The sequence below is a fragment of the Anopheles moucheti genome, chromosome 3 (assembly GCF_943734755.1).
Source record: "Anopheles moucheti chromosome 3, idAnoMoucSN_F20_07, whole genome shotgun sequence".
Lineage (NCBI taxonomy): Eukaryota > Metazoa > Arthropoda > Insecta > Diptera > Culicidae > Anopheles > Anopheles moucheti.
In genome coordinates this window covers 58,713,762-58,740,179 of record NC_069141.1, presented here as the reverse complement: position 1 = coordinate 58,740,179, position 26,418 = coordinate 58,713,762, and the positions used below count along the sequence as shown (strand labels likewise).

Below are 26,418 nucleotides of genomic sequence, written 5' to 3'. Positions count from 1 at the left end.
AGACTATGTATGAATGGTTTTTGTGGAACTTGCACCATAAAAATAGGTATGATAAGCCACATATGAAGGAAGGAATCTCTTTTGAGTCCCTACGCACCAAGAGAGACATTACTTACACCAGAACTACTTGCAGGATTGGAGGATTGCGGCGCCTCCGTACGTAGGACATCCTCAAAACGAATTTACCAAAAAATTAACTTCTCGCATATCAGCGGAAAACAGTCACTGATATTTCTATAACTTATTTCGATAGCTTTGTTATCTTTACACCCATATACCACAACTACTGCTGCACTCATATCATCTCGCCACATCATATCCGATCAAATGCTTGTTGGTTGGTGTGTAGGCACCAGGTTGTTGTTTGTGTAATTCCATATTTCTATCCTCAAACCCACATCTTGCCCAAGCCTAATCAGTACCATTGTTCGCTACATTGTTTTCTCACCTTTTGTTATTGTTTCTCTTGAAGAAATTACCGTGTGCACGGATGGGAATAAATGGATATTCAAGTTTTCCCGATTCTTGAGAAGGTTTTCTTCCATGCGGCAAACACCCACACGGCTCCAATATCCTCCGAACTCGGAATCCTTGGCACTGATTCTTAACAAATCAAAAGGATGGGAGCTCCCGCTGGTAAACACACCGTGTTTAGTAAAGATGAATTTTCTTTCTTTTCACTTTTCATTCAATGTACGGGGGGACCACAATTCCTTCTTTCCCCGGCTGAGTGTAGTATCAGCATGTAAAGGTGCATTCACGCACTATACCCCCTTTTAACGCACAGCACACGTGTGTGTGCTTGTGCACACACACACACCCACACACACAACCTCGCTACAGACACAATCACACAATCAGCGGCCTCGCGATAACGCCAGCACTCGCAAAGCACTACGGCAGCATCAGCAGGGAAACGCGCGCGCATACACCTTTTCTTTAACTCCTAGCCTTTTGTGTGTTATCTTTCGTTTGTCTCCCCCAACAAACAAACAAAAAAACACAAACTGCAACACCACACACACATACACAGGCGCGCACAATCGCACGTCGGAATGGCGCCACACACGCACGGCGCAGCAGCACCGAAAAAACAACACACACTCGCGGAACGCGCGCGCGAGCACACGGTACGCACTCACGCACGCACGCGCACTAACACACGAATCGAGAAGGAAAGGGCTCACACTCGCTCGCGCGCTGTACCGCGTTTGCACGGCCTTGCCGAAATTTGAAAAAAAAACTTAAGAAGACGGGTACTATGTTGTTCTGCTCTTCTCATCCGCACAATGGTTCGTTGCTATGCTAGGTGGTTGTTGTTTTTTTGTGTGTTGTTTCATCAAAACATCAAAACCAAACCACCGCTACACAGCTTCATTACGGTGCTTCATCACAACTGCATGGTGTTTTCCCGACAACGTATTGATTTTTTCCGGCTGAAGAAAGGATGTGTTTTTTTTTTATTCACGGCGCCCCTACAAAAGTAAAAATAATTAAAACTACTATTGTTTCCCCCCAAATCAATGCTTGACGATGTTGCTGCTTTTACAACACGTTTACAATACGGTTAGAAAGGGATCGTCGCTATATCCGCTTACATTTGTTCTCCCTTTCTGTCATTCGATCGCAAATATGAACCGGGTGAATGCAAAGGGTTTTGTCTCGCACACTAGCGCACACACAAACACAGATATATGTACGAAAAGGGTACACGCAACGAGATGCACACGCGCGTTCTTCAGGTGATACAGAAGCTTTTCATTAGTTTTGCTTCTCTAACGCATCTTATCCTTTGTGCCTTTTCCACAATCAATTACAACAACCCAATCTAAAGGATTATCACATTCATCTTACAATTTCTATGCAACTTTGATTTTGATCAAAAACAAAAAAATAATGCAAATTGTTACTTTTATTTGTCACTACACCTTTTCGCTCATAGTTGTTAATACAACTGACAGGAAAAGGAAGCGCTTCTTCCTGGCTACCATTTCTTCTTCTTGTTCACTTCCATCCTATAATCGTAAAGTAAACACAACCGCGTCCTTTCCCACCGCGTTATGCTTGCCACCATTTCGTTTCTTTCGCAACTGAACACACAATCGGACCAACGAGTCAAAATGCATCCAGGCAGCCATATACATACTGGCAAATAGTGGAAAATACACCCTACACAACGGACCGAACACCACCTCTCGCTGGCGGGTGAGAAAATTCACTACACCGAACAAACGACGGACGACCACGGCCACAAGACGGGCAGCCCCACGATGATGCAGCGTACTTGGCACAAACCGCACACACACGCACACTATGAAACAAATGAATTTGTTGATCCTGCAGCGCGCGCCCGTGTTGACTTTTGGGAATGATCCTTGTGGACCATCGTTAGCAAACCGCACAGAATTCGTCCTTGCTGCACCCCGGGCTCCACTATTATGGCAGTGTAACAACCTTTTGTTGTAATCGCTTCTCGCTCTCACCACTATTCCGTTGCCTCCCGCGCAGCATCACACACCTTCTCTGTCGCACACAATTCGCTCTCACTCCCTCCTTCGCTCCTGCCCTAGCTGGAACACATTTTCGTCCTGTTGGCAGTGTTGAACGCACGCAGATCTGCCACCGGATGAACGCTGCGGATGAATCTGCACACGCACGCACACTACCGCGCGCACACTGTTGTACGCGCGTGTGAAAAAATGTTCTTTCCTTATTTTCACCACCTACCGATGGTAGCTGTAGCGCAACCTGTCCGAACAGTCCACTGATACACCATCGTTGCACTGAATGCACGCTTCGGATGTGGATTGTTGTACGATTACTTTAATACCAAACGGGTTCAGCACATCTCTCATACCTATTTTAACTACGTGAACGCGCACTGGATCCTTTTTTCCGCTGCAAAAACCATTTTTTCCAAACGAAAACCCACCGACAACGTCGTGCACAGTGAGCTCGCTCTGTTTCCGATAGTGGTGAACGAACGGGCGGATTAGTTGCACCTTGGCCGATCCGATCCGGAGCAGTTCGAATGTAATCCGATTGTTTACCCACGTTGGGAATTATTTTATTCTGAGTTTGGGTAAACATTGATAGCAATATAGCTCTTTTATTTTCTTGCTTTTGCACTTAAATAACAAAATTGCAGTCAATAAATTTAAATGAATGTTAACGTTAACTAACCAACGGATAAAATAACATGTTTTTGAACCAAATGTTCTTTCAAAATACTACAGTGCGCACGATCTGTCAAAATCATTGCGGCAAACGTCAAACCGAAGTGGTGACAAAATCGAATTACATAAAACGGAACCAATCCGAAGAATAACTTTTCTCCGCGGAACGGGGCCCGAAATCGGATTGGACTGTTGAACGCTGCGTCGTGAAAAGTTCCCCTTAACGATGGCCTCCATCTTGCGATCTTTCGTCTCAACGTTCGCTAAAAGCGGTGTGTGTAACCGAAGCGGTAAGGATGGCCATAAAAACGCACACATTCACCTGCTATCCCCAGTGTTTGTTTTGATGGTGTTGCGAATATTGAAACAAATCTTTCTTGCAGGCATTTCCCGTGCTGCCCCGGCTATTATGCTGCGCTATAAATCTACTGAACCTGCAGCAGAATCAAGACGTTAGTTGCCATCCTTTATACTAGTGTAAAAGGCAATTTTTAACATACTTCTGGTTTGACTTTTAGCCACGGTCCGCAAACCGGATGCCGCGGCCCGTTTGGAGTTGTCGGAGTTCGGCAAGTACGTCGCAGAATGCATGCCGAAGTACGTCCAGAAGGTTCAGCTGACCTCGGGCGACGAGCTGGAGGTGCTGATTGCACCGGAAGGTGTTGTGCCAGTGCTGCAGTTTCTGAAAGATCATCACAACGCTCAGTTTGCAAATTTGGTGGATATTGCCGGCATGGATGTACCTTCCCGTCAGTATCGTTTCGAGATTATCTACAACATTCTATCGCTACGTTACAATTCACGCATCCGCGTAAAGACCTACACCGACGAACTGACGCCGATCGATTCGTGCAACGAGGTATTTAAGGCAGCCAACTGGTACGAGCGTGAGATTTGGGACATGTACGGGGTATTCTTTGCTAACCATCCGGATCTGCGCCGTATTCTGACCGATTATGGATTCGAGGGTCATCCGCAGCGTCGTGATTTTCCGCTGAGCGGTTACGTCGAGCTGCGGTACGACGACGAGAAGAAACGTGTCGTGTGCGAACCGCTCGAGCTGGCGCAGGAGTTCCGCAAGTTTGATCTATCTGCACCGTGGGAACAGTTCCCGAATTTCCGAAATGCTAATCCTGCCACGGAGGAAGTTGCAACGAAACCGACGGAAAAGTAGTAAATTAATAAGTTGGTGGGGGAAAACACATACGACACGATATCGGATATTGTCGAAATATGAGAGTGAATGTTTTCTTCGTTCTTAGAATGAAATATAATCGGACGCTGCTGTAAGTGTGTGGATTAGATTTTGATATCATACAGGATGAGAAGAAAATTATGGTTGCCCTGTTCTAAAGTGTAACAGTTTATTGTGAAGAACCAATCTAACTACGACACTCGCACAACTACAGAATAATGGAATCCTGTGTTAATTCGGACGCAGACACGTCCAGATTTTGGTATGTAACGCCTAACAAATCTCCAACCGTGTGTTCAGCATCCGCTAGGACTGTTCCGACGCAACGGTCCAAATTCAGAACAGCGTGATCGCATTTCGCTATGTTTCCTTTAATTTCTTTTACGCTTGCGCTATTACTCGGTTGTGAAGATCGAACCTTTCGCCATATGGAAGTTTTCGGTAATTCGTATACCCGTGCCGCTTCCGAAAGTGACATGCGTCCCGCAATGCATTCGTTCACCGCCTCCGTCAGCCGTTGCCGAAAGGATTCGTCCTTATCGCGCTGTTTCAATGTTACTTTGCTTGGCAGTATGCCCTTCTTGTACAACCGTATCTTATCCCGATGAAGCGTCGACAGTGGAATCTCAAAACGCTGGCTTACGTGTACCAACTTTTCGCCGGATTTTAACGCATCGATAGCCTCCCGTCGCTGGTTAGCTAGTTTCGGTGAAGTCGGTCGAACCAGACGGGGCATTTTCATTGTTCTTCGCCACAGCACGGTCTTAGCGATCTTGTACTGTTGAGAGGCCACACGATAGCTTATGCTACGATTTAATATTGCATCGATGGCTGCATTAAGGCGAGTCTCATAGCTAGAGGCATCTAACTGCTCGCTAGATTCCGATTTCGCAACCTCGTTCAAACGGTCCCCCAAACCTTCATGTAACAGATTCTGAACCGTTGTATTACAATCTGAATTTTCCATCTCATAATCCAGTGAAGAGCTGCCGCCATCGATCGATTTATCGCCTAAGCTCAGTTCCTGGCAAGCGAATTCGACGGATTTATTTGGTACTGGTAAATCATTGAACTGCTCGCGTTGCCCCGCTGCACTGAGTTCAGACACTTCTTCTCGCTCGCAATCGTGTGAAAGGAACACTGCTGTTTCATTACCGCCAATCGACCCATCCTGCATCGAGTTGATGAATGTTCCGAAATTAATCTCTAAGGATCGATCATCGCTATACGGAGCTCCTCGTATCTGTAGCAAACTACAAGCTTCTACGAAGGGTGCTACGTCGTGCGGCTGTAAGTAAACTTCCCCAGTGTAGATGAATTGTAAAACGCATCGTAAACACGAAAGCTTCAGATCCGGTATGAGAACCGTCAGGTGATCCGCGGCAATAGCAGACGAGTTCATGGTGCCTGCAAAAATTGCCTCGAAGAATCTTGACGCCATACACAGTACTGCACGATTAGCACACAACTCTCCCTCGGGTACGACCAATCGGCAATCGGTGTACTGGTGTGATACAAAAATTTCATGAACAGCACGCACCATATGCTCCTGAAAGCTGGTCCACTTTACGCACGATTCATCTGCCATGATCGCGAGTAGCATGCACTTACTTGGTTTTAGAACTTATTTTATGCTAATACTCTGCAATGGTTAGTTTTGCAATCCATGTAAAATTGCGAAAATGTGAAATGATACGAATGATGTGCTTACCAACAAAACCCTGGCGGCACAATTGTACGAATAGGCTAGCTGTCAAACCGATCAGCCTATGCTTCCCGTATGTAGATATGTGCGTGGTCGCGAGCGTGTGTATCACCCAGCTCGTCATCGTATCATTGGCTTGTGTGGCTTTGTACCTTGCGTTGTTTGGCTACAGGTTTCACTCTACGTTCGTGCCAAGTAGTTGCAGTTTGTGAAAAGTTTATCAAAGAGAACAGAACAACTGACCAAAGATTGTGCAAGGAATATACACCTTCAAGTAAGTACTTATTACATACATTAGCTGGAACTGTTGAAAAAGTTACAGTTTCTATTCAACATGTACCATAACTATATTTCCAGATGGCACAGAAGGAACACACTGCAGGAACCAGCAGCAATCGCAGGAAGACGATATCGACACACGGACAAACATCGAGGACGAGGACAATGCAATACTGGAAGTAGATGATCATTCCGGTGGGCATCATCATCATCATCCTGCGTTCATCGTGATAGGATGTTCCGATCGTGTGTTCCAGTTTCGGTCAGAATGCCTGACTAGAACTATTTTAAATATTGTGCGGTAATGTATTGTAATATAAAACATTGTAGTGAAATAAAAATTGTAAACAAAAAAAAACAATAAAAAATTATTTTAATTAATATTTAATAACCTTGAGAAATAATAATCATTATGAACCTTGGGGGAAGCATCCGAGCTGTCAATCTGAATTGTACGGATAGATCTTCTTCTTCGTACCCCTAATCGTACAATTGCAATTGCTCTAACCGGTGCGCTATCAGTACAATTGTGCTGCCAGGGAACATAACGGCGCTTGGCATAAAGATAAATAATACATGAGTTGTCATTCTGGCAAGGAGGTTGACACATGTCAGAAATCTCACAAAAGCAGGACAGCAACGTATGATGAAGCGCGATGGCATGATAAATACTGCCGTTTGCTCCAACATTCTAAACCTTCAGACGATCCTTGCTGAAGTGCTTGGAATCAGTGATCAATTTACATTATCCCAGCTGTAGCAACGCAGAAATTCATTTTTCTTTTGATGAGTTATTCTATTACCAAGGATAAGAACTTATAAATAAGCGTAGAAGGTAATACAGCGCGTGCAATCCACCGTTTGTATACTGGTTGTTCTTAATAATAATAATCTTATAATCTTATAATATTCATTCGCATATAGTTTTTTAAAATAGAAAACATACTTAACTATTCTGTACATAACAAATGATCAGAGCATACTGTTAAAACAAGCGATGCGCCAAATAGCATCATTTAACACACTGTGCGCACAGAACACTTATAGCAATGATCATAGTTCAATCAATGCATTTCTAGCAACTTTGTAACTTTTCACACCGTTTTCATTCCAATTCTAGCGAAGCCATGGCAAAACAAGTCGAACACATTAAAAGTGAAGAAGAAGCAAAGTGCGGTCTGAAATACCACAACGACGATTCCTCAGGTTCGCGCAATGGCAGAATGGTAAACAACAGGTTGCTGTCGGACATAACGTTTATTGTGGGGTCCGAAAAACAACGAATCTACGCGCACAAGCTGCCCTTGGTGACGGCGTCGGAGTATTTCTATGCCTTGTTCTGTGGAAGCTTTGCTGAAGCGCAACTCGCGGAGATCGAACTAAAGGATGTAGAAGCAGAAACATTTCTTACAATCCTGCGTCTAATTTACGGTGCTGAAATAGAAATCAACGATGAAAATATTCGAGATATTTACGACCATACGCAAATGTACTTGTTGCCAACATCGTACTACCAACCGCTGATTAACTATCTCAAGAAGCAGGTAGTCGATAAGGATTCAGCAATGAAGATCTTTCGCGAAAACCATCACTACAAATTTGAGCTCGTCGATGAAGCATGTTTGCCATATATTCAAAACAACCCACTATACTATTTTAAATTGGAAGGTTTTACCGAGATTGAGGAAGAACGGATGCTAAAGATTATTGGTTTGCAACAAATCAATTGCACTGATGAACAGTTGCTTTGTGCACTCGAAATGTGTGAGTTTACAAACGACAAATATGGCGCAAAGGAATTGAAGAAGCTTGTAAAAGGAAAAATACGTAAATACTTTTCTCATAAATTACCTCTTCTTTATTCTGCGAGTCTAACTTCTGAAGACCCCGGGAATAATGGATTTACGCTGCAGGTCACATCTCGTGAATCGATAGCATTGTATGGAATGGGTGTATACGTAAAACCTACCGAAGGTAATGCTTTGGTTGCACTCTATCGTCAAGCTGATGATCAAAAATATCGTGAAATTTCGAGTTTAAACTTCGCTAAAAGAAGCAATCCATGTTTAGAGATAGTGGATTTGATGTTCGAAGAAATGGAAATGCTAAAAGATAAAACATATGCCTTTTTTATATCAATGGAAAACAGTAATGGTTATGTTATCTACTCTGGTGGTGATGATCTTCATCCGTCATTAGTACATGACAATATTAAAATATCTTTCAGCTTTGATTTTAGTAATTCTCACGCTATTGCCCATTTGTGGGTCAAGTGTTCTGAATGCGGAGTCAGATCAAAACAAGCCTCGCAATCGTGTTGCCAATATTAAAACGAAAATTTATAATTGCAAGTTGGAATATTATTGTTCTTTTAATATCGTGTAATAATATAATTTGTATTGCGAAGTTGGATATTCTTCATTTATTAGATTGTGTTCATTTGGTAAATTGACTCATCATATCTGTCCGAAACGCAAGACAACTTCCCGTACTAACAACTTTTCTTATGATTCATTCCATTCTCATGATAATCATATATGTTAACCCACATTGTTAATTACTTCAAGATAAACTAGGTAATTGTTAGTTTAGCATCCAGCGTTAGTATCATGGAAGGTTTGGCGTTCATGGTGGATGCGATGGAAAAGATGATTTTAAAGAAGCCTGACAACATACAGAGCACCATAAAGAGCACGGCCATCTGGTATATTGTGTATAATTCGGTTATGGAGTGATCCTGGATGCGCTCGTTGTAGGAAAGCCTGAACAGCAATTTGATTGTCCAATGACTTCGGGCATTTGGTGTAAATCTAACCTACAATCAATGGCCTGGGAACCTTTTGTCGTGGGACTAAGTACATAAAATGTGCTACCATGTTTACGTGTTGGAAAGTAACTTTGCCGATCATCTGAAAAAGAGCAGCACAAAGCCCGACTGCGTCGCCAAAAGGACGATCAGAATTATCCAAAAGTATTGTGTACTTTTTATTTGCATGGCAAACATCTTTTTAATGCCCAAACAAATAAAGTTAGCGATAATAAATTGAGCATTGCATGATCGACGAATTGCACATGTCGCGTTGAATAAACAACCGGGACAATGAACTCAATTTGTTGCGTTTTGAATCGTTCCACTAAATAGCTTCCGACTGCATGCGCCTCTCGAATTAGACCGAATTCTGCTAATTCTGCATCAACAATCGATGGCTTTCTTCGAGAATATTCGTTCCTTTGAGGCCCTAGCCACACAACGCAAGAGCTCGGCTATACAATTGTTCCAGCTCATGTTCGATTTCAACAATCCTATTGTTTTAAAATAACTGGAAACGATCGTCTAGCTATCATTATTTCAGATTGGAACAAAAGATCCGCAAAAATGGCTACCAGCTAAAATGGCTACCTAGCTAAATAAACATGCTTTTTCGTTTTGACACGTTGAAACATCAGTGAGTCAGAGCGAGAAAGCTAGTTTTGGCTAGACTGACAATCGTGACAGCAGAAACATGCAGAAGCTGATGTTCAGCGCAAGAAGTCGAGATCATTCCACGTTGGACCGTCGGACGAGCCAGTTCGAAACTAAGGTGAGCTATAGAAGTGGTCGCGGTATTTGCCATTCTTGCAGTGAAAAGAGTAACTTAGGAGAAGTGTGTTGCGAGAAGTTGTACAAATTCATCTATTCCCGTTGAAACATCGAATTAAATCATTTTTGGAGACTATAGAAGGTAAGTTAGTTAACAACGTAGTTTAAATCAGTGCAGCACAGTGTTCGAAAGTGTGTTCTTATCCCCGTCCGAGGTTCGTAGTGCTGCAGTATTAAATTCATGCAAATAGTGTCCTTAGCGTAAGCATTCCACACTATCTGAATGATTGAGCGGATACTCTTGCAATAGCAATAGTGGGCTTATTAGATTCGTAATTCTGATAAAAGAATGTTTTCTGCTTAATTCTAGTTACATCATCAAGATGGCAGATCAAGAAACACAGATTATTGCTAGCCCAACAGATGCGAAGAACGATTTAAAATACGATGGTCCTTTAGGTTCACGTATTGAAGCCATGATAAACAACGAGTTGTTGTCGGACATAACGTTCATCGTGGGACCCGAAAAGCGAAAAATCTTTGCTCACAAACTGCCGTTGGTGACGGCGTCGGAGTACTTCTACACATTGTTTTATGGGAGCTTTTATGAAGCGCAACTGGACGAGATAGAACTGAAGGATGAAGATCCGGAAATCTTTCTTGTGATCCTACGACTTGTTTACGGTGCAAAGGTTAAAATCGGTTATGACAACATACATGATGTTTTTGAGCATATGCGATTTTACCTGCTGCCAACGGAGTGCTACAAGCCTTCAGATCGTCGACAAGGATTCAGCAATGAAGATCTTTCGCGAAAACCATCAATACCAATTTGAGCTCGTCGATGAAGCATGTTTGCCATATATTCAAAACAACCCGCTATACTATTTTAAATTGGAAGGTTTTACCGAGATTGAGGAAGAACGGATGCTAAAGATTATTGGTTTGCAACAAATCAATTGCACTGATGAACAGTTGCTTTGTGCACTCGAAATGTGTGAGTTTACAAACGACAAATATGACGCAAAGGAATTGAAGAAGTTTGTAAGTGGAACAAAACGTAAATGAATGTTTTGGATAGATTGAATAGATTGCGTTCTTCTCACGTTCCTGAAACCTATTTTACTTTGACCCTCACGTCACGGAACTCGATATCCTTGTATGGAATAGGAGTATATATTATACCTACTAGCGGCGATACTTCGGTTAAACTCTCTGTCCGTTATCGTTGCGATGTACGATATAATGAAATATGTATTTTAAATGTGAAAGGAGGCAATCCAGGTTTAGAGATAGTGGATTTGATGTTCGAAGAAATTGTATTGGTGAAGAAAAAGTATTATGGTTTTTGTTTGCATATCGTAAACGGCGATGGTTATTTAGTTTCCAATCCTGAGACTTATGGTATCGTTCATGATAGTATTAAATTAGAACGTTCTATTGTACTTAGCAATTCTAATGTTCCTGCTCATTTGTGGGTCACGAACCCAGCATGCAGCGTCCAAGCGAATCAAGCGCTGCAATCGCGTTGCCGAATGAAATGTTAAATTAGAAAACGGTCGCGTGAAATAAAATATATTCAAAATGTAAGGTAAATTCGTTCCTGGTGTTTCTGTTTTATTTATACGGTGCTGTACACTTGGTGTGACCGACTGTGACAATCGTCGCAAGGTGGCCAATGCTGTTTAATATTTTGTATCATGTTACGAATGGTTGAGTTGTATGGCAATAGATCCCCATTGGACTAATTTTTTGAAGAATCCTTCCATATTTTGATTGGACAGATTGGGAAGAAATGATTGGCGTTAAAACATCAAAGTGTTAAGCAAACATTAATCTGCGGTACTGTAAAATATCACACATTGAATCCTAAATTATCGGTGAAAAAACGGTTTAAGTTGAACGAGCCGGTTCCAGTTGCTATTTGTTAGAGTCAGTTGACTGTTAATAATGCTAAAAAGGGCTCTCTGCTTCAAGTGAGTTCATCAAATCATTTCCTGATGAGAGACGGTCCACAATATGCAGTATTACTCCATAACCCGATGCATGAAACCGTAGCATATCTTTCCGGTAAAAATAACATGCGATGCTTGTAAATACAATACCAAAACGCAACAATCCAAGGTTCAGTGAATATTGTTGAAAGGTGGGTTACCATGATATATTAGTTTATTTGTGTAGTTTTTGTTCTTCATTTTGCAATAATTTTACGATATGATTGTTATTCGATGTTTTCGTATGTTGCAAAATAATTACAAACAATACCCGAGTTACGCGTTTCTCGACATACGCAGATTTCATACGCAGTTCGCGGATACATTAGACATTTAACAGAGTTTTGTATGCGGATTTATGCGGAATGCATTATCCGCATATCTCGGATATCGACCGTATAATCAAAAATACCGAACGCTTTGAATCTTCGATCATAAATGTCAAAAATGGGATTCAACGTGGCGGCAATCCGTCAAACAATGAACCAGTGTGCGTACCCTGCGTATATTTGGAGAACGAAACGGCAAAGATTTTGTTCGTCACTCGCTTCGTTCCATTGTTAAAATAGCACTCGCTTGGAGCGGTCTATTCAAGTTGTTCAGTGATTGCCTTATAGTAGCACGTTCGCCTCTCTCTCTCTCTCTCTGCGTCTGCCATCGCTCGTTCGTAACCAACGAAACTTCCAGATCGAGCACTGCAACCCAGCTGCACGAGGAAGGCACGCGTGAATAAAACCAGCAAAAACTCCTCCGCCCTGAGGCACAGTTCGTCCGTGTGCTAATCCAAACGCGCTCAACAAAGAAACTCGGCGATAATCGCTAAGCGAAACGTTACTTTTCTTCACTTGTGTCTATTTTGTTTATCGTATGTCCATCCAGAATCTTAATACATTTGGTGAGTAACATAACCGCACTTTTCCTGTTGGTCGTAGAGTTCTCTTTTTAGGTTGAGTTTCTCCGAGAAACGTGCACTTCCGCGTTCCCCGCTTGTGGGCTATTCTTTTGTTGTCCCCCACCCCACCATATACATGGTATACATGGTGAACCTCTCGACGGAATCGAAACACTTTCTCGTGTCTTTCGATATCGTCAAACGTTGCGAGGGGTAGGTTTGGGTGGTAAGGGTTTATAATTTTCTACTGACATGCATTCCAAAGTGCGTATATTCGTAGTAATTTCATACAGCACACATTCGCAGTTCGCGTGATCCGCGCGCCATTAAAATATCATGAAGCCTCTGTGTAAAGAGATGTGTGAAGAGTTGTTGTTGTGTGTGTACGCGCGCGCGTTCATCGAGAAAAGCACTCTCGTTTGGCAGTGGTAGTGGTGTGATGCTAACCAATACCAACTCCCATAAAAAAATGCTCGAAACAATCACGTGAAAGAAGGAAAGAGATAGTTGAGAGTTTTCAAAATGGCGGATGATATTCTTCGTTCACTCGGGTGTGTTGAATACGTGTACGGAATGAATTAGTATGATGGTGTGCGTGAGCTCGTGAATCAAATGACATAGCAACGTGTTTCGTGGGACATACTTTGGATGTTGGAAAACCGTGAAATTGTCATTTTATGAGCAATTTATAAACTTGTGTAGAAAAAGAAACTATAATTTCGCAAACAACAAGCATGCGATAGCAAGTGTCATACTTGGCAATTTCTTTTTTTTTGTGTTTGCAACTGGTGTCAAGGCTAATTGGACAAATATTTCGCATGGTCATTGTTGTCATTGACGTCGCCATCGCCCCTGCTAGAGTTTTTTTTTTTCGTATTGTATACGTTCTCCTTGTACCTGTGCAGTTGTAGCCCTTACAGTAAGCAACTGCTTGATCTCGTCCCTGGCTGGTCATTTTGCCCTCTATTGCAGGTGAATTGACCGCGTTCGAGGTAAATCGGATATAAGGGGTTAGTCACTGCTTTGAACTTCGTTTTTTCGCAGTTTGGAGGATTTCAATCTCACCCATGAATGCTGTTGATTTCTTATTATATCTTGTTATGGTGAACGTTAAGCTATCTTCTTCTTATTCGATTTAACTTAAGCAAACTTGAAGTGGACGTAGCAGGTCGTAAATGTAATATATCTCAGAGAGGGTGCTAACCATGAGGTATTTTATGGTACTTGAATTTTGTATCGATATTTTTGATTGTTTTGCAATGGTTTGAAGCGATTGGACTGGTCTCTCTTTGTTCGGAAAGCAAAGATTACTTGGATGCCCGCCCAAGCGCTGATTCGCACCCGAACAACTTTGAGCTACTGCGATACTAATTCCCATGACTCACCAACATGAATGACCTAATAACGAAGGAGCGCAGTCGAGAGTTGCTAAAAAAAATGCTTACCACTACCACATCAGCTCTCGCTTGCTATAATGGAGCAGCTATTTGTTTTTGTTGAATTGTTTTACGTCCATGGTATTTTTTTAAAATTAAACATTGTCCTTCTTTTTGTATTTATTGTGCTAACGTACTTCGATTTGTTCCTTTTTTCTTTGGCAGACCCATTTGCTGATGCAATAAAGGGTGCAGACTACGATGTGCAGGACGGTCTCGTGCACATAAGAATTCAGCAGAGAAATGGTCGCAAAACGCTAACCACTGTCCAGGGATTGTCGGCCGAGTACGACCTGAAGAAGATCGTGCGAGCATGTAAGAAGGTGAGCATTGATGACAAAATGAGGAATATGATTTTACTGTGAAGCCCGAACCTAACGCCCTAAACCGTTTCTGTTTCTTTTTTGTGGTTTTGTCATTTTTTTTGTAGGAATTCGCATGCAATGGCACAGTAATTGAGCATCCTGAGTACGGCGAGGTGCTACAGCTGCAGGGTGACCAGCGGGAGAACATTTGCCAGTGGCTAACGAAGTCCGGTCTCGCAAAACCGGACCAGCTGAAGGTGCACGGTTTTTAAGTTCACGAATCCCCGGTTGCCGTCAATCACGCTCCGTTCGTGTGCGTGTGTGACCGTGTGAAGAGCGTGAAACAATACAGTAGGAGTAAAAGAGGAATAGGGCAAACAGTAAGAGGAATAGTAGGGAACACAGAAAGAATAGGTACTGAACGTCAACCAAACACCCAGCTAACTCTTTCTTTTCTGCAAAGCATAACCACACTCCGGTACTGCGCTCTGACGACGCTACTTGCCTATTGCTTCACATCGACATCCGTGGCACACCGCGTACCGCTGAATGAATGTAAATTCTCTCGCATCAGATTCTCATCACCTTTCCCTTTCCACACATGTCTATTTATCGGTTCTAAATTACAATCTGCATTGTCCGTGATTCATCGATCGATCCTTAGCACACATTAACAACGCACCAAGCTCTGTCACTTGTCGTCGCTGTCCAATTTCGTGATTAGGGGTAGCCGCGTAAAGATAACTGCTCATCGTTCGTCTGGATTGTTTTCCACTTCCAATGAGAATTTCCATTGGAAGAGTAGGGTATTCCCAGGTGCAACGATACAATCAGTCGCGAAGTGGACAAGCTGCGGTTAATAGTATCGCAGTTCCTTCGTGCAGCAGTAGCCAGTTGTGTACCGTGTCGGTGTGTGCCGCGCAGCGGCTTGCATCGATGGGTATTGAATCACTGTCTCTGCTGTAAACCTGGAATCATGGGAATTTAGTACAGGAATAGAGTGCGTGCGTGCGTACGTGCATTCGTGCGCACGTACGTGACCGAGTGAGCGAGCGAGCAAGAGAGAGAGAGAGAGAGAGGTGCATGTGTGTGTGTGTGTTTGTGCCGCGCGGTTGAAGAAATGCAGTTTAGCGGCCAACATTAAAGAACATCATCATCAGGGGCAAACTATTGAACGAAACAACCAGACGGTAATGATGTGCGCATCCTTGACATCAGCGCAGCAGTAACAACAGCCAGCATCAGCCTTTTATTTCGAGAAGGGAAATCACTGTCTCTTGAAGAGTTTGTCGCGTTATACACTTTTGTCATCTTAGATCGAAATAATAATGTAAAACAAGCAACAACAACAACAAAAAAACATAGCCAAAATCAGAAAAATAACTATGCTGTTTTAAATTGAATTTATGTCTTTTGTACATGTTTTACAGCGTTCACATGATACTCTTTCATCTCCTTTTTTTGATTGCGAATCACGCAAACAATCGATCCGATCAAAGGAAATGCGATGCATCTGCGGTTGGAAAGAACAAGCGGACTAACAAGGCATACTATTGGACAATCGTAATTAACCATCTTTATATAATATAATACGATTACTTTCCGAATAGAACTTATAGAAATGCGTGAGCGTTAAGCAGGATCTTGATCATTCTGCAACATGGATTAATTAATAGTAAGTTCAAATTCTATCCTCGAGCCGGTAACGAGCAGTGTGCATTCAAGAAGGAAGACAACAATACCCCAAACTTTGCACTGCACAAAGTCCAGTGAAGTGATTTGAAATCATTGAAGTAATGTGGCTAGCCTAGTAGTTGTACATTGAGGATGTCTGAAGGTCTAATTTCTCCATACCATGGATATTTATTTCCTCCGGAATGAAATGAAATCTTGTATTTATGAACGATTTTAACCTTGCAAAACGGTTCCATTGAATGACGGAGATGTACACACTTCAACGCACGTGCAGGTAAAAACTGCTCGAATATTTTGAATTTTGTCAACCACTGTCATCTGCTCGAATGGCGTTCATGAGGCTACGGTGTGCGTTTGAAAGAGCGCTTCGATTATAAAAGATATTTGGAGATCTCCCACATGAGACATTCGAAAGGTAATAAACTAATGTTGACCAGCTTAACATAGATAGAACATAGATAACATAGATAGGAACGGAATGAAGAAAAAAGCATCCTTATTTATCACTTTCTGTTTACAAGGGAAATGTGTTCATAGATTCAAAGCACAGTGGACAATTTGCTACGTACATAACGGCACAAAATTTTAGATGAGTGTTGTTTGCTGCGGTAAGTATAGTTTTTAATAGTGGATAACCGAATGAGGCAATGTGCTGTTATATTTAACAACTCGAACAATATACTTCGTCTGATTGTACCATTCACTCGGAAGTTACACGTGTAGAGACAGCGAATTGGCGACCCAAAAATGTTCCCTTCTAAATGATATATATGTGTTGAAAATGGTGTAAAGACCTTTTACAATATTTATTTATACCCATACGACCTTTCGAGGGATACGAAACCTTATTTTGAATTCCATGAAACGTTGTAGTTCTTGTTCTATGCATGACCCAAAACGTGGGACTAGGAATTAATTGCATTAGGTCATCTTTAGAACTCGAGTTCTCGCGATAATTTTTATTTATATACTAACCGTTATTTTTAATCATTTTATCACAAATTTAATCATACTATATGGACGACTATTTCGATTCTGAACTTTGCACATTATCGAGCAATTCGAAATTATCAAAACGACTCACGAATTGTTCTTGGCATTAAAGGCACAGTTAATTTATCATCTGATCAGTATTACAAACGTTTGAATTTTCAAGTGCTGGGATGTAGTGGATTATTGTACCGTTCAAATTCAAACCAAATCTGGTCAATCTTGTCTTTTCGAAAAATGTTCATAATCTCTGCACGACTGTACCTGTAGATTGAAAAAAATGGCAGAATGTGGAAACTCTAGCACGAATCGTATCGTATAACGGCACCTTAATACCGCTTCGATACTAGCATATGGAGACGCCTAGTACTTGAAGCATATTGTGGGCACTGTCGGTTTCTACTGTTAGATAAAATTTATATACTTTACTCAACAAGTTAACTTACAAATTTAATATAACCAATTTCTTCAAAGCACTACCGTTCACATTTGTAGTGTATTCACGCACTTGCGCGTTCTGTTTATAATTAGGAAACTTAAGATTATTTTTCTTTTTGGATTTTATATATATATACTGAATTAGATTGTTTTTAGCTTCACTCACATGTATCTAACTTTGTGGGGCTTTTAAAATCGCTCACTTATTACGACATTCGTTTTGTTTTTTTGACTACTGTTGCGTCCAAATGCCCAACGTGCATTCATCTCAGCTGCGCGAGATTTCTCATGCGTGCTAATTTTCTCATCGTATCCCACACACACACACACACACAGAACAAAACAGCAAACAGGCAACAGTGGCGGTGCACCAGTAGCGGCCACATAGTCACTCTGTTTGGCAAACCGAACGCGCGCGTGCACGGTTGCCTCTCCGGTTTGGTGCCGTTTCTCCCTCCGTTTTCTCCCTGCTAACCTCCAGACAAACGGTACGCACATCGCAGACGGTGTCCTTGGCAAATGTGGGTATTGTGATGTGTTGTTTTTTTTCCACACACCAGCCTCACGATGGTCACCCTGTTGGGTTTGGACCACGCAGGGAAAATATGTGTAGGTGTGCAAATTAGTGTTTAATATTGCGTCCACAACTTTCGAGCACTTTCTTCGGGCCATGTACACACTAGCCCTGGCTTCTGCACGTCGGTACGGTGAACCATTTTCACTCAGGGTCAGTAAATGAGTGAATTATGCTGTACCGTATGGTAGCGAAAATTGCAACACCCCAGTAAAGATACGTGCGGGGGTGGTACCATCCACCGAACCAGCTGGTTGTGTATGTGTGTTAGTGTGTGTGTGTGTGTGTGTGGTGCGATGCATCATCAGACAGGCGTTGCAGCAGATGCATCTACAATGCGAACGCCTTATTATTGCCGGTCAAAGTAAGCCGAACGAGTGTTCGAAGAAGCGAAGGATGCATTTGGAGTGGGAGAACAACTGTTTCCAATTGCATCCCTTCGTACCGTGATCAGTGTGGAGAAAGTTGTGCGGTAGGGTGGAAAAATTCAATTTGTTGTTGTTCGGTTTGTGTGTGCGTGTGTGTTCCTTTGTTTGGAGCTATTCGCTATTGCCATTTGACCTCGCAAATAGTTCACCAAAGCAGGGGTTAAGCAGAGAGCGAGGGAGAATGATAAAAAGCAAAAGGACATTCTCCTCCCTTCTTATTTTCCCTTTCTTTCCATCTATCGAGCGAAGAGGGGGGGTGGGGGGGGGGGGGGGTGCAGCACTAAAACATACGGAAGGTACGTTGAATGTTTTTTGCTCTGATAAGGACTTTAAAAATTGCCCTTAGCAGTTTTTCATCACTATTACCATCAACTCAATGGGCGGTCATGAGTTGTTTGCAAGGGTTTGCTCATTTGCTACACATTCCAGTAAAATCCGCACCTTTGACCTACTGACAGCGTATTGCGGTTCCCCGTTATGGTACGTGTAGTTGAGAAGAAAACAGCAAATAAAAAACACGAACGAACGGCGTAGGTGGTGTATGGAAAGGACACGTGAGAGCGAGAGAAAGAGAGCGTGAGTGTGTGAGATGAATGTGGAGCGCGCGTGAACCCCGTCAAATCTCATCGTCGACAGCGTGTGTGTGAGGTACTTTCTTTAATTATTTAATATTTTGCGCTAGTGCGTATGTGGAGTGTTCTGATGTATGGTGAAGTGAATGAATCGAATGTGTACTTTTGCTAATTACTTCATAGCATCTAAACCGAATCATATAATACAAAAACTACTCCGTGCGGGGGTGAGATTTTTGGTCGAATCTCTTTCTGGATAGTTCACTCTCACACACTTTCTCTCTCTCTCTCTCTCTCTCTCTCTCTCTCTCTCTCCCTCTCTCTCTCGCACAAGCTTTCTCATTTTTATTTGCTTTTATCTCATCTACCCTACGGTTGATGAAGTGACGGGTGGGGTGGTGTGGGAGGGAGGAAGAGGGGGTTGGGGACGGGTGTCTGCAATATTGCACATCGCCCACTGTGATCATCATGTTTGCGGAGTCATCGCCGATATACACACACACACAGACACACAATCGTCCAGTGTAACTTGTTGTTTGGGTTTCCTCGCCTAACCGTTTCCGCCCAACTGTCCGCGACCGTTCCACCGAACCGTAGGAGAGAAGTTATAAGTGAGCAAGGAACAAAAAAGTTGCCGTTCTTTCTTCGCTTACCAGCACCCAAGCAAGCTCTTTGTGTGTTTTGAATAGTGTACGGGAATCGATAACGCAATGCACGAAAGGCGCTATCATACTTTCGAAACTGATATTGGAGTGAGGATGAAAAAGGCAATGAATGCATGAGGAAGAAAAACGAACGAAAGACTGAAAATGCAAATATATCACCGCCTTTGAGTGCTCAAAAGTGTAAAACTGCATCGGGAATGGGAGAGAATCGTCAAATGTGGTGCAGCATCCAGCGATGTGCGCCTAAAGGTAGGCAATTCAGTGCATCCATGCAACCTGCTATTTAGAAGTTGCTGCGGTAATATTTTCAGCCGAAGATTAGCAACGCAAATGATGTGCGCTTGTGTTTGCCAGCAAAAAGGTTGACCCTGAACATTATCGTTTCGTTGCTTATACATTCAGCAAAGTGTTTTGCAGGGCAGACGTGTAGCATATGTCACATTACAGAGCAAGTTTTAGTAAAAAAGTTTGCTTCATTTAGTATACAGGTCGTGCGTAAAAACGTGTCTCAAGTGTAAATAACACGTGATCTGAAGATAGAACAAAATAATTTAAATGGAGTATTGGTGAGATTAACTGTTACCAAGTGCAAAATCATGTGAAATAAGTTTGATGAAACTGTTTACGATGTGTGAGTAAAATACTTCGTATCCATGATGTGCATGATATTCCATATGGCTACAGCTTTCGATAGCGAACATTTCCATCGGGACGATGGCAGTCGGCATGAATGCCGAAGTCTGGCACGGTGCTGGGAGCTCAGTGTACAAATAGGACCCTTGCACCGAGTGTAAACCCCTTACCCTCTGCCGTGCAGCTAGCAAGAAAGCTAGGAATTTCCTTATCCTCGGTACCCTTCCATTATCCATCATCCCTGTATCCACGTCTTGCCGGCCACCGTAGGCCGCTTCCCGGATAATGCCATTGCGAAAGTATCGACTCGTCTCGTCCGTGAGCAATAACGGCACCAGCAGCAGTGGCGCTAACACCTACAGTGGCAGTTCCAGCAGCGGCACGTTTACCCTCACGTCCACGATAACGACCCTGGCGAATGCGACCGGTGGCGCCAGTCCGGCGTCGATCGGGCAACATCACCACCACCATCATCTGCACCATCAGGCGGCACAACAGCAGCCACACTTACAGCTGCAAACGACCAACGTGGCCGTTCTTCAATCACGTCCACGGCAGCAGACGCAGCAGCAACAGCAGCTATCCAACACCCACCATTACCATCACCATCATCACCACCATCACCATCAGCAGCAACAGCAGCAACAGTTGCTACAGCAAGCATCAGTTACTACGGTGCAGGGACAAACGCGACTAGCGACGCATTATAGCGCTCACCAGCAGCAACTTCAACATCATCCGCAGCAGCAGCAGCAGCAGCAACAACAACAACAACAAGAGCAGCATCAACAGGCGGTTGCCCTTGGATCTCATCAAACCCACCATCACCATCAACCGGTACCGGTGCAAATTCTTCAAACCGTACCGGCAGCGGCCCCGCCCATTGTGGACCCTTTGCCCCTTTGTCTGGATGCTAACGGGACGTACCTCTGCACATCCTACAATCCCCGCTGTTACATAATTCAAAAGGTAAGTTTCATTCTCGTATTACTTACATACTATAATTATCAATCCACTACTTATCAATTTAGTATAAACCGCGCACTATACGCCTGTACAAGTGTTGCAAAAGATGAACTATTCCATACCCTCGCCAATACAATTCCCCTTTAGGTAATAATAATTTTTTGCGGCAATTGTTTTTGCTGTAATACGCCTAAAGGTATGCAATGCCCTTAGCTTGTCACTCATTTTACGGCAACATATTAACAGACGCGAAATCTTTGATTGCATGCCATGTGTAAATAAAAATAGATCATGATTCCGATTGCATAATTATAGGCGAAAAAATTATACTAGGAGCAAACTTGCAGTGTGAGCTGCAATTTAAATTGGCCGTTAGTGATAGAATAAATTTAAAATATTGGTTACTTTAAATAATTTTCCAAAGAGAACATAACGATATGTTACAGACGGGTGAATTTAAGACATTGAATACATTTGCAGTGAATCCAATGTAAATGTAAAATCAAATATAAGAAATGGTCTTAAGTTTTTCAATGAACATTCATTCATTCATGCAACTTTCAATAAACATTTTATTAATTATATAAACTACACGAACGCTCCACTACACCAGACCGACAAATAATAAATCTACAGCGCAAAATTAGTTCAAATGCATATTTTTTTATAAATACACTCCTATTTATAAAACAGCAACTTGATAAAGGATGACACCATAGGAATTTAATTGTACAATTTGTATTTGTATTACCTTTCGTTACGGCTGGCGTGTCATGATGGATTTTAAAACATGAGACATTTGCTGAAATTTAAACCATCCACACCCGTACCATATGGTGGTGATTGTCCCCTGGGCCTTTTTTTTAACCCATAATGCGGGCACAGTGAGTGAGTGGGCCCTTCTCAAATAGCCATTCGAAGAAAATGGTCCAACTCGTCCCGTTTGAATCATTTTCCGAATCGCGACTGATTAATTGGATTTTTAGAATTTGAGTGCAAACCCGTGGGGGTTTGTTTTTCGATTTTGTGCGGCTTCCGTTTGTGTTTGATTTCCTGTAATCATTACAGCTACGGGTAAGTCCAATATGCTGATTTGTTACACAATAACTTACAAGTACCAGGTATGCGAATTGCCAGTTTAAAAATGGTTTTTAATTTAAGTTGCGATTGCTTCATTCAACAAACGTTATAAAACCAAGATAACGTTCATAAGAATAATCATGCAAGTGATAATGTGTGACAAAACATATTCTATTTTTGGTAATCAGTCATAAATATCTATATCGAGTGCTTTAGCCGATTTAATATTCTAATAAAACCCTTGAACCAAAAACCCTGGGACCAAACGTCCAAGAATAAACAAATAAATAGGAAAAAAGATAAAGTTTGTCGAAAACTGGATAAAAATCCCTCTAAGAAATGGCATTCATAAAAAAAAAATCGTCGTTGACAAAATAACATTCGATTCGTTCCGGAAGTATCCCGCAGTGTGCCCACGTTTCCCGGAATAAAAGGAAGTTCAAACAATCCACATAAAACCCTTGTACTACGTGTGCAAAGCTTTGCATTGCCATATGGAATGCATGTTCATGGGAAACATTACAGCTCTTGTGATGTCTTTCAACATGTATACACTAGAGGAAAATGTGGGACGGGATGTGTTGGCGTGAATGTTAAACAGACCTTTGAATCACACCGAGCATTTATCGAATACGCCTATCCGACCTCCGAAAATCCGGTGCTGCCATCTGTGAAGCTAATAGCTTGCGCCACGTTCACTTGTTGCATCTGCTCCCAGTTCCCTCGGGAAAATCGATTGCCAATCAACAGGTACGCATTGCAAAGATTTTCTTTGTTCGTCGTAATCTGGCGTCGTAATCTCGTTTATGGTGTCCTGATATTGGGCTGCAGAAGCAGTATGGCTAACGTTTAATTCACTTGTTTGATATATTTTGTGACGTACAACGAATCATTTGTTCGTCATTTTGTAAGTTGACGTAGTTATAGACGTAAGATACCATTATGATAATGAAGAACCGTAGAGCGCCTAAATGTATGCAGTTCCGTCTGAACTGTACCGTTTTCATATTGTACCCGTGCTTTCCGTTTTAGGTTATTAAAAAGCTGATGAATTTTTTCCTTATTTCATTTACACTTCGTGTTAAATTTTTGATTTAATGCTAATATAAAAGCAAGCACTTACCACACGGTTGTGCATGTGATTGCATACTGTGCAGGCGTATACATTTAGGCTAATATAGCCAAGCTTGAAATTTCATGCACTCTCATTATCACGTTGCATACATGTAGGCGCACATTTTTTTCGTCGGCAACAGTGTGATTTCCAAAAGTGATTTTTTAATCACATCGACATGTACTTAGTAATATTACTCTGAAATATGTTTCCATTTACAGCTCACTCCAACACCGGTTAGCTGCATCACGTACGAGGTGACGCCTATCGCAGCACCACTGGTAGCTCAACCCTCAGTACTGACCGCTTCGAATCGATCAACTCCAGCGGGGATCACTGCAGGACCATCCGTTCAAACGATCGCTAGCGTTGACGAGCTGCTTCCCTACAACAAAACTACTTCCATTCCGCCAGTAACTACGGTTGGCGGTTCCGGGCTGGAACTGACCCCTTTACCACCTGATAACGGCAGCAGTGGAGCTGGTAGTAACCAGCATCACAACCAACATCACAACTACACTATCGGAGGCGATGCAGCAGCGTCAGTGCCAGTAGTACAAACTGGCAGCATACCATCGGTAGCGAACCGGATCGAAGGGAACCGTAGCGTTCCCAAATCCAATAGCATTCATGGTCAGGATTCGGGATTTGCGAACATAAAGGTGAAGAAAGATCCGACTAACAGCAATAGCAGAAGGGTTTGTGCAGTCATTCACGCTCCAAACGATACCCAGACTGTTCCTGGGTGTGATACTGGTGTTGCGAGTGCGGTCGGAATAAATGCAGGCAGTGAACTACTTAGCGCCACAGAGGAGATCAGAACGGTCGTGCCGGTAGATGCAAGCGCGTCAAAAACCGACGGTGATACCAGTAGTAATAGTTATAATCGTAATGGAAGTATAATATCTAGTGCCAACACAGTTCCGAATCAGCAGCACTCGTTATCTGGTGGTGATGGTGCTCATCGTGCCAGTGGTTCGGTTATCACAAAAGTACAACGGATCGTACAATCGACTGGTGCAAGCGGATCAATCAGTTCTACAGGTAAGTGCTTAGTTTGCTTTAAGTCATTACGTGAAAGGGTCATGTTTACGATGACACAATGTACTTGGCCACGACAATTATGAAATCAAAACAAAAAGATTTGATTTGAGAAGGAGAGCCTTTAAAAACGAGTACTTCTTTTTAGAAGTTTTTTCACATAATAATCAACTTTTCTTGCTAATACACCCTTCAACCAGCAAATGCTCGCATATCAGCGCGTCATGCCATGAATCAGAGTTATTGCGGTTTGTAACGGTTTTATGAATTCCATACAAAATGTACGGGCTTTTTTTTAATTTTTATAATGACTTGTATGCTGGAACGGTTTAAACTTGTTAAGATAATTGACTGTACTTAGATTGACAAAGGTTTAATCTTGAAACTATTTAAACAATTTCGTAACGAAGTGGTCCTCTGTACTGGCGTAAGCAGTACGTGCCGTATTCTTCTATTTTACGAAACAGAGATGAATATTCAAAAGCTTACCACTTGGTCTTTCTGCGTCTCAAGCGTCATCTGCGTTTTCTGGTACCTTAACAGCTTGAAATCAGCCTCTTGATAACGATCCTAGTTTGTTAGAATTTCCACATGTGTTTTAAACCAAACATGAAAATGATTTCACATAAAAAGGAAGGCAATGACTTATTACTTACTAAGAAAATTTCTTTATAATAACACCCGCTTTATCCACGCTGGACTCGCACACCAATGCTGTTTAGCAGTTCAATTTGGGTCGTACGATGTTCGAGTTCTCTATTTACCTTGGCACGAAACGTTTTTTGGACCATTGCAGTGGTAATGTCAAAAGCCAGCCGTGAAAATGTTCACTGGGGAACGGACCCGTAGAAAGAGCCAACTGTCAAATTGCTCACAGCGATGCGTTAATTGGGTACTTTGCTCGGAAGGTGCCGTGCGCGACGAGTGTGTTTTGGAAGTTTCTCCTTCGAATTTCGGTGCAGAAAAAGACAATAATCGGTTAGTAGCAATCAGAAAAGGGTTGTGCGCATTGTGTTACACTTATGCTAACGTACGCCAATCGTACTTTTCCCCGGGGAATGTGCTGAACGGTGAAAAATGGTTCCAGTGGGATTGCCACGATTGAAATGCAATTGCAACGGGTAGCCATAACCAGAACACCAAGTCACACCGTATACACCATCGTAGCTGGCCGATGGATCGAGACAGTATAGTGAGTGCGCGCGTGTACGTAGGTGTGTGCGTGTAATGTATTGACTGCTGGCGAATATGTGTCTCACTTTTATCCGGTGGAATAGTTGATTGAAACACGAGTCCAGATTGTGGTAAAACGGTTTTTATGCTGTAACAATGAGGTACACAAGATAGGTGTTGAATGGAACAAGCTTTTCGTGCGGTATACCCTAAGCATATAACATTAGGCTTCTATAATTGTTGGTGAATTTTTGTTATCGCATGTCGGGCCGTTCATTCGTGTGGTGGTATTTTAAAAGAAGGGAGAAGAAAATTCACTCTGCTACAGTTTTCCTTGAACCAGTTGGATAGAAATTAGTGGCCTGTTAAATCGTGCACGAAACAATTATCATGTTGTGTAGCTCGGCTCTGTTTGGTCAAGAATTGTTTCGCAGATGAACATAAATCCGGCCCTCCTATACTGGTAACGAGGCAGGCGCGCACACAC

At 42.4% G+C, this 26,418-nt stretch overlaps 6 protein-coding genes and 1 pseudogene across 8 annotated transcripts in view; 5 read left to right on the top strand and 2 right to left on the bottom strand.

Moving 5' to 3' along the window:
- LOC128305445 (longitudinals lacking protein, isoforms H/M/V) overlaps nt 1–1,455 on the bottom strand; it is a 46,884-nt gene extending 45,429 nt beyond the window's left edge. For both annotated transcript variants that reach the window (XM_053042894.1, XM_053042893.1), the window contains exon 1: nt 449–1,455. The gene's annotated coding sequence lies outside the window, so the exon portion shown is untranslated. The remainder of the gene's footprint in view (nt 1–448) is intronic.
- A 1,815-nt stretch (nt 1,456–3,270) lies between these two features.
- On the top strand, nt 3,271–4,485 carry LOC128301295 (NADH dehydrogenase [ubiquinone] iron-sulfur protein 3, mitochondrial). 2 transcript variants are annotated; one of them, XM_053037695.1, is made up of 3 exons: nt 3,271–3,448; nt 3,560–3,628; nt 3,695–4,485. In XM_053037695.1, the coding sequence occupies exons 1-3, from the start codon at nt 3,403–3,405 to the stop codon at nt 4,348–4,350; spliced, it is 771 nt and encodes a 256-aa protein (XP_052893655.1). In that variant the 5' UTR covers nt 3,271–3,402; the 3' UTR covers nt 4,351–4,485. The 2 variants fall into 2 exon arrangements, with proteins under 2 accessions (XP_052893655.1, XP_052893654.1); XM_053037694.1 differs by having other exon boundaries at nt 3,271–3,466.
- On the bottom strand, nt 4,401–6,023 carry LOC128301294 (uncharacterized). Its single transcript, XM_053037693.1, has one exon. It carries the CDS (start codon nt 5,972–5,974, stop codon nt 4,580–4,582), a length of 1,395 nt encoding a protein of 464 aa, XP_052893653.1. The 5' UTR covers nt 5,975–6,023; the 3' UTR covers nt 4,401–4,579.
- Nucleotides 6,024–7,024: 1,001 nt separating this feature from the next.
- Nucleotides 7,025–8,723, top strand: LOC128304323 (kelch-like protein 3). The gene is made up of 2 exons (XM_053041500.1): nt 7,025–7,190; nt 7,476–8,723. The coding sequence occupies exon 2, from the start codon at nt 7,483–7,485 to the stop codon at nt 8,683–8,685; it is 1,203 nt and encodes a 400-aa protein (XP_052897460.1). The 5' UTR covers nt 7,025–7,190; nt 7,476–7,482; the 3' UTR covers nt 8,686–8,723.
- Nucleotides 8,724–9,940: 1,217 nt separating this feature from the next.
- On the top strand, nt 9,941–11,474 carry LOC128302860 (uncharacterized; annotated as a pseudogene).
- Nucleotides 11,475–12,494: 1,020 nt separating this feature from the next.
- LOC128300486 (eukaryotic translation initiation factor eIF1) lies at nt 12,495–15,983 on the top strand. The gene is made up of 3 exons (XM_053036557.1): nt 12,495–12,824; nt 14,423–14,580; nt 14,688–15,983. Exons 1-3 carry the CDS (start codon nt 12,797–12,799, stop codon nt 14,832–14,834), a joined length of 333 nt encoding a protein of 110 aa, XP_052892517.1. The 5' UTR covers nt 12,495–12,796; the 3' UTR covers nt 14,835–15,983.
- A 4,859-nt stretch (nt 15,984–20,842) lies between these two features.
- Nucleotides 20,843–26,418, top strand: part of LOC128301566 (la-related protein Larp4B) — a 38,958-nt gene continuing 33,382 nt past the window's right edge. Inside the window, exons 1-2 of the mRNA XM_053038121.1 lie at nt 20,843–21,526; nt 23,939–24,772. Of these exons, the coding sequence (XP_052894081.1) occupies nt 20,843–21,526; nt 23,939–24,772 (1,518 nt within the window). The remainder of the gene's footprint in view (nt 21,527–23,938; nt 24,773–26,418) is intronic.

What these genes read in the sequence shown, in the direction of transcription:
- LOC128301294 (XM_053037693.1), bottom strand. Translation starts at nt 5,974, where the DNA reads ATGCTACTCGCGATCATGGCAGATGAATCGTGCGTAAAGTGGACCAGC.
- LOC128301295 (XM_053037694.1), top strand. Translation starts at nt 3,403, where the DNA reads ATGGCCTCCATCTTGCGATCTTTCGTCTCAACGTTCGCTAAAAGCGGT. An exon ending in CGGTGTGTGTAACCGAAGCG is followed by an intron (nt 3,467 to 3,559) that starts GTAAGGATGGCC and finishes TCTTTCTTGCAG; the next exon opens with GCATTTCCCGTGCTGCCCCG. An exon ending in ACCTGCAGCAGAATCAAGAC is followed by an intron (nt 3,629 to 3,694) that starts GTTAGTTGCCAT and finishes TTTGACTTTTAG; the next exon opens with CCACGGTCCGCAAACCGGAT.
- LOC128300486 (XM_053036557.1), top strand. Translation starts at nt 12,797, where the DNA reads ATGTCCATCCAGAATCTTAATACATTTG. An exon ending in CCAGAATCTTAATACATTTG is followed by an intron (nt 12,825 to 14,422) that starts GTGAGTAACATA and finishes TTTCTTTGGCAG; the next exon opens with ACCCATTTGCTGATGCAATA. An exon ending in TCGTGCGAGCATGTAAGAAG is followed by an intron (nt 14,581 to 14,687) that starts GTGAGCATTGAT and finishes TTTTTTTTGTAG; the next exon opens with GAATTCGCATGCAATGGCAC.
- LOC128304323 (XM_053041500.1), top strand. Translation starts at nt 7,483, where the DNA reads ATGGCAAAACAAGTCGAACACATTAAAAGTGAAGAAGAAGCAAAGTGC.